Below are 7339 nucleotides of genomic sequence, written 5' to 3' on the forward strand. Positions count from 1 at the left end.
ATATAAGTATAAATACCTGATTTTTACTGAAAAATGCAAAATACAGAAGATAATCTTATAATGAATAGGGATAAATCACTTATGAAAGATTAAATGTAGAGGAAAAAACATTTGGAAGTCACTATAATAAAGCTGTAGGTCTTTAAGGGTTAATATATTGGAAAGACTATTAAATCAGTCTAATTTTCATATTAAAACAAACAATAATTTGAAAAAAATGAAAAATAAGCAACAACTATGATCCATTTTCTTTTGTTATGTTCATTGTGTGTGATTTCTGTGTAATTCTTTCATTCTTAGGTTAAAATCAGTCTTCATATTGAAATTGTCTGAAATGATTCACACTAAAAATACGTAACAATGAGGAGTAATGACCTTTAAATGTCTTAAGACTAATGTACCAAATCTGTTTTGAGAATTTAAGAAGAAAAAACACACGTCTGGGTTAAAACTGTCATCACGTAGAACAATAGGATTTGACTTTTACGTCTTTAAAATATGTGATATTACACCTAAACCTGGGCATTTGTTTTCTCTAACCCAACGTCTCAAGAGTCTCAGAGCTACTCTCCAGACCTCAAACCCTCAGCTTCCCCAAAATTTTGGTCCACAAGTGGAAATTTGCTCTCACATGAAGAGAAATACGTTCCACTGCTGTTCTGCGTTAAGACATTCTTCTCCAAGCCCAGCCCTCCAGCACTACTGGACATATTCCTGTGATTTGATCCACTGGTTCCCTCTAGCAACGAGAAGACACAGAGCAAAACAAGGAGACGTTGTTACTCATCGGGGACTTCCTTCACGACCGCTCGGCTATAATTATTGTATTATGCCTGGGTTTACTGCTGATAATTAAAGAAAGTGTGATGGGAAGAAACAGAGACTCACTTGGTGGTAGAGAAGTCACTCGAGTTGTGGAAGTGATAGTTTCAGACACAACTGGCCACATAGAAACAGAAGAAGATGGTTAATCTCTATGGAGCGTAACGTATACCCTCCTATAATTGTTTTAATATGAAAAGGGTCATCTATACTATGAGCGGTATGTTATTGAGGGTCATTAATGTTTATTGAGGTTGGCAGGTGATGACTGCTGCGTTGTTTTCCGTCACTGAGCCGGCGTGGAGCGGCTGGCATAGTGATGATTTCAGAGTCGAATTAAAGCTGGCGTTTACTGGGTGTTTGAGCGATCGCGTCACACTGTCACAATGTGGGGGGCTTTCACAACAAGGAGGGGGTAAAGGGAGTTAGTGCTGTTGTCAAATGCATCAGTGAAGTGAACACATGCAGGAATCAGAAAAAAAGGTCAGCACACTGGACCAAGAACTCCCAAAAGTCTGCCTGAAGGGACATTTAATTTGGAAAAAAAACAAGAAAAGCTGCTGAAATAGTGTAGATTTTTTTATTTGACTTTTCATTCAGCTCCTGCAAAAGGTATTTTGTGTAAGCCAACCATTCCTTTGCTAACTTTCTAAGTTATATTTCAGCAACTTAATATCTATAATATACATAAAAGTTTCAGTCGTCTACATGAAATATGAGACCTTTTTAAGAAATGTGAAGCATTACTTGATTTGTACAGTTTTATAAAAGAAATAGCATTGTTGTGTTGAAATGCTGTTTTTTCCAATCTTATCAGAGTTCATTTATTAATTTGAAAGAGTCAGAATCAATCCAAGGAACACTATCATATAAGATTTTATCTAATTCATGGGAGATTGTCTTGTAAACATGCCTTCTGATCTTACCTGCAAAGTGTAAAAAATGTTTATCATGTAGGAAAGTGATGTTTCACTCATGCAAAATACTTTTACAGGTGCTGGATTATAATTTTTTTATTTACTTTATTTTGTTAGTCTGATTCTGACTCTTAAAAATCAATAAGTTTACTCTGCGGAGATTGGAAAAAAACAGCATTTCAACAGCATTTCCTTTGGTAAAACTGTACAAATCAAGCCCTTTTTTGAAGGTCTCATATTTAATGTAAACAACAGAAGCTTTTATGCATATTTATAGATATTAAGTTGTTGAAATATAGCATAGAAAGAGAAAAAATACGTTTTCCAAGTAGAAAAGTAATGACCTGTTTGCTTTTACAAAATGCTTTTACAGGTGCTGGATTAAAAGTCAATCACTATTTAAATAACTTTTCTTTGTTTTTCCAAATTAAAATGTCATTTAAATAAGGCTGTTGAGAGATTTTGGTGCATATTACATGTAGAAAAGTGATTTTTTTTTATGCATATTTATAGATGTTAAGTGACTAAAATATAGCTTGGACTTGAACATGGTTTGATCCGTTAATTTTAACCCTTTTCTTCCACTAGGAGGCATGTAGCTCTTCAGCTGGAGCTTCTTCACTTATTAGATTCATTTGTAGATAATACAAATTCCATGTCAATTTCATGCTACTGTCTTCCTCCTCCTTTTCCTAAGTCTCTTCATGCCTTTTAAGGACAAGGCTGTTTCAAGTTGAAGCCTGAAAACTATAACTTTGTGTGTCTTTTTTGCTGAATAAATATGGAATCTCTCAATAGTTTATATCCGTTTTCTTTAGCTTTCGGGTGATCTGTGTAAAACCACACTATGATGTCTGTTTTTCTTTGTTTTATGTCCTCATTTCTAAGCAAACTGTTTTTGGAAAGTACAACACGAATAAAGTGAACTTTGTGCTTAGGAGTGACACCAAAAGAGGACAGAGTGACTGATTATATGTTTTGTGTCAAACATATAATCAGATGTTCTTCTTTGACCTCTTCATCCTTCCCAGCGTCAAAGCTATTGAAGTCAAACTGAGCTGTCATTTTAGATTTGATTATGACTCTCCCATCCCACGCTGGATCCGCATCTTAATATACTTTTTATAGTCATTTTAATCCCAGCCAAGTCCAAGTGTTAGTCAGATGAGAACAGAAATGGAAACCAAGACCAGTGAAGGTGACAGTAAGCCCCACAAAAAAGAAAAGAGACAAAAGTAACACCCGAGAAAATACAAAAATGGACTAAAAATCTGTCACTAAGCTTCCAGAGAAGGTGATTTTTGCATCACTTACCACGATAATGTATGTAATTAAGTTGGAATTTGTTTGTGAGACAATGTTTATGGAAAAATATGTTTCTTCAGAGCTCCTCAAATCCATTTTCTGGGAGGTCACAATGGTGGGTATCTTCAAACCTCCACAAATAAAACTAATCCTAACTAAATACTTCCAAGTCAACATGATTAGTTTTTAGTAAGTCAGCTTTCTGTAGTTTTAGTTTCAAACATTTAGAATAAATTCAGAAATCTCACCCCTTTCTTCAGACATGCCTGATGCCGACAAGTCCATCTGTCTTGTTAAATCCTCCATCCCATTTTAATCTGGTGAGATGATGATAAAATATTGACCATGATCATGCAAACTGAGCCTGATTATCTTATGAATCCATTTACTCCCTCAATTTTAAACAGCACATCAAGAAAGATTTGATATAAAAAAGGCAGAAAAGTCACAAGTTATTCCAGGAAAAACACCAAATTTGGATAAAAGACTAAATTGACTGCACTAATTTCAGACACATGACACTGAAAACAGAGAAATAACTCATACCCTAGTTAATAAAACTGTTCTGTAAAGTCATGCTGCCTGGTTATTACATGACCAGATTTATTTTTGTCCTGTCAATCTTTGCTCTAACGATCTTGACTCCAGGGAAAGTCACCACAGCACATCCAAGGTTGAAGAAGAAAACATGAAATCCACCTCTAAAGTCAACTTTTCAGTATCTTTCCAGGCACATGTGAAAGGATTAAGGCTATAATAAATAACATACCTATAGATTTCAACAGACCTGGATTCACTTCTTTATCTCTTTGAAAAGTATACCAACAAAGGAACAAAAGAGGTTGGTGGATCACTGCTTAGTTCCTCCCACCACACCCTTTCCAACCAAAAGACATTATAAATTATGTGGTCCATCTAATGCACGCAATAATCTCAGCCAATCTTTAAAGAATAACAAAAGAATACATGGCCTCTTTCCAAAAACTCCCCGGACTGCTGTGCGTCTTTGCGCATTTTAGTTGCGACAATCATCATTAAACTGCTTCCAGCCAAGAAAAAAAATCTATAAATCAGCTTTTTATACATGAAGCTTTCAAGGTCCAACTTTGCATCACTTCTGTTCGTGGATAACTAGGTTTATAAAACTATTATAGCCTGTAACTGATGCTGCTGCTCCGGACCATTCAAGTATATTTAGGTGGATGTAAATAGCTCAGCAAAAGTACCCAACATGTAAAACTACACTGCTATCACTGTGACAGACAGATTTTTAGGTGGCACCGGAAGAAAAATGATCCCTCGACATCCCCTAGAGAGACTAAAAGCATATTTGTGGTAAGCGCATATTGTTAAATTTATAGGAACATTATAATAAACTTTGCGCAAATTCATCCAAGGAAAGCGAGCCCCTGCGTAATAAAAGAGTTTGCGGTGTTTTGACAGCCCATCACCAAAACTCCCAAAGTGCATTTATTAGTGCGGAACAGACAGTGATGCATCAAAAGCCAGGTGGAGAAAAAAAACAAAAAACAAAACATCCGCAACATCCAGCTTTTAACAACTTTTTCTCCATTTGAGTCCAGTTGTTTACATCCATACCTTGCGCCAAGTTGAACAATCAATGAAATCCCGTTCAGTCCAGATGCGGATGAAGTGTCTCTATGTTGTTGACGCACCGTCCTGGGGATGTTTTGGAAGTCGTCCGTCCTTTTTGTGCCTTTTCGCCCAACTTTCCCAGACAAGTCAAAACACAGATTTGGGCACCGGTCCCAGCCGCGCCCATCAGCGGCTGGAGCTTTGGCAGGCAGGTGTAGCAGAGCGCACGAAAGCCAAAGAAGTGGAAGGAGAAGAAAACGGAGCCGCAGGGAACCAATTTACTTGTCAATCGCACTCCAGAGCAGACAGATAGGATAGTCAAACTCAGCCCTGGAAAGAAAGAAAGAAAGTGATGAACTCCCCCTGCTGCTTTAGTCACCACTGGCAAAGTTTTAGTGAGTGGAAGGGAGTGTTTGGGGAGGTGTCTTTTTTCTTTTTTTTTCTTTCCTTTTTTTTTTTTTTTTGTGTGTGTGTGTGCAGGAGTGAAGCTTACCCACCATGTCAGGCCATTTCAGGATCTGCTGATCTATTGTATGCAACACATTCTGCAGCTGCTTCACATCTGGTGAACACATTGGATGCAGAACAGAACATTTTCATGCTTCCAGCCACTATTATTACATAAGCAAACACTATACACTTCATATACAGTTGATTTTTTTTTTTTAACCCTTTCATGCACAGTGGTCACTACAGTGGACATATTCACAGATGTTCACTTGTATATTCATGGATTTTGTGGACGCTTATGCATCATCTCACATACTGCAATTCATACCATTATTGTAACTTTGCTTTTCTTGATAAACCTGATCTGCAGTAACATGTTTGAGTGTACATCAGTTGCTTGTTATTGTTATTAGACTGTAACTAACAGATTTTTTAAACAAAAAGGTTTTATTTTGCATAGTATCTCCATAAAGTGAGTATGACTAGTATTAGAGTATTAAAAAAATGTGAGAAAACATCAGATTAGCAACTTTAAAAAAGTTTTTATTTCATAGTTTTCCACACAATATATTTATTTTATCTTATTTATTTATTTATTTATTTATTTATTTATTTATTTCGAACACACAAAGAAACAAAATAAAATAAAACAAAGCAAATTAAGACAAAAAGAAAATAACATTTAAATGAACAGAATCTATGTTCAAGTACGTGCAAGTCTGAATATCAGTTAAAAAAAAAAAAAAAAAAAAAAAAAAAAGCTTCAAATATTCGACACATGGTGTCGAGTTGAGTGTACGTTTTTGCAATTCCATGAATTCCATGCAATTCCATTTTTTATGCCTAAAGAGGAATAAAAACACTCAGGAAAAAAAAAATCTTGATTAAGGTTCTTGTAATTCATGCATGAAAGGGTTAAAGCAGCAGTATGTCTTATTATACTTGACAGTGTAACTTTAACTAACTTCCAGGTCTGTGATCTTTATTTAAGAAACTGTCCAACATGTTTGTGCAGCTTTTGAGCACTTAAAATATCAGTTTCGCTGTTTCCCAGTGGGATGAGGAATAATGATAGTTTCCATTTGACACTACTGATCATCTTAACCCATAAGGACCTAGTGCTAGTTTTGTGGCAGTTCCCAAATGAATTTTTCTCTCTAACCTTTCTTAAATGATATATCACATGCATGTTTCACTGTAAATCATGTATTTTCCTGTATTTATTTTAGATGTTCATGAAAGCTTAAATTAAACTCAAAGGTTATAATATCAAAACACTGATTTTTTTCAGCAATATATATTTTCAATTGAACATAAATCGAGTGTCTTCTTCTTAGAGCAGGGGTGTCAAACTCATTTTAGTTCAGGGGCCACATACAGCCTAATGTGATATAAAGTGTGCCGGACCAGTAAAATAATATAAATTATAGGTTAAGAACTTTTGATTGAAAAAAGTAAATTCCGTAATGAAAATGTTTACGTCTATGAATTGTACTTGAGCATAACATGAACTAATATGAACAACCTGAAAATTCTTTAGTAAAATAAGTGCAATGTTTATGTTTATGTTGTTTATGCATTTGGCAGACGCTTTTTTCCAAAGCGACTTCCTGGGGAAAACCAATTAAATCACTCAATCAATCAAATTTTATTTATACAGTGCCAGATTGCAACAAAAAAGTTATCTCATGACACTTTATATATAGAGTTGGTCAAAACCAGACTCTAAGCCAATTTACAGAAACCCAACAGAATCCTCCAAGAGCAAACACTAGTGACTGGTGACAGTGGCGAGGAAAAACTTCCCTTTAACAGCAGAAACCTGGAGCAGACCCAGACTCCTGGAGGATGGACGTCTGCCTTGACCAGTTGGGGTTAAAGATAGAGCGATAGAGATAGAGACTGGGGGAGTAGGGGGAGACAAATGGAGGCAGTTGAGGATAAGTGAGTGATGATGATGAAGGCAGGAGAGAGGCAGGACCACCGCAGCAGGTCCAGAGATAATCCTGGGAAAGTCCGTGATAAGCCTAGGAAGAACTTAATTAAAATATTTAAAATGGAATGTCTGACAGTGCTAGGACAGGAGGTGCTCCTGGAAGAGCTGGGTCTTCAGGAGCTTCTTGAAGATAGGGAGGGATACCTCTGTTCTCATAGTACTTGGTAGAGCATTCCACCAATGTGGAACGACCCATGAAAAGAGCCTGGACTTTGTTGTACAAGGTCTAGGGACCACCAGACAACATTCCCTA

The 7339-nt window shown here is 36.2% G+C and overlaps 1 protein-coding gene across 3 annotated transcripts in view; it reads right to left on the reverse strand.

The window, feature by feature from the left end:
• The window catches only part of col17a1b (collagen, type XVII, alpha 1b), a 35625-nt gene extending 30609 nt beyond the window's left edge, over nucleotides 1-5016 (reverse strand). For 2 of the 3 annotated variants that reach the window (XM_030156467.1, XM_030156466.1), the window contains exons 1-4: nucleotides 4644-5016; nucleotides 3293-3361; nucleotides 889-939; nucleotides 632-739 (exon numbers count right to left, since the gene is read on the reverse strand). In XM_030156467.1, coding sequence (XP_030012327.1) covers nucleotides 632-739; nucleotides 889-939; nucleotides 3293-3350 — 217 coding nt within the window. In that variant the 5' untranslated portion in view covers nucleotides 3351-3361; nucleotides 4644-5016. The remainder of the gene's footprint in view (nucleotides 1-631; nucleotides 740-888; nucleotides 940-3292; nucleotides 3362-4643) is intronic. The other variant, XM_030156468.1, reaches the window with a different exon arrangement.
• Nucleotides 5017-7339: the final 2323 nt, after the last annotated feature.

The sequence above is a fragment of the Sphaeramia orbicularis genome, chromosome 15 (assembly GCF_902148855.1).
Source record: "Sphaeramia orbicularis chromosome 15, fSphaOr1.1, whole genome shotgun sequence".
NCBI classification, from domain to species: Eukaryota; Metazoa; Chordata; class Actinopteri; order Kurtiformes; family Apogonidae; genus Sphaeramia; species Sphaeramia orbicularis.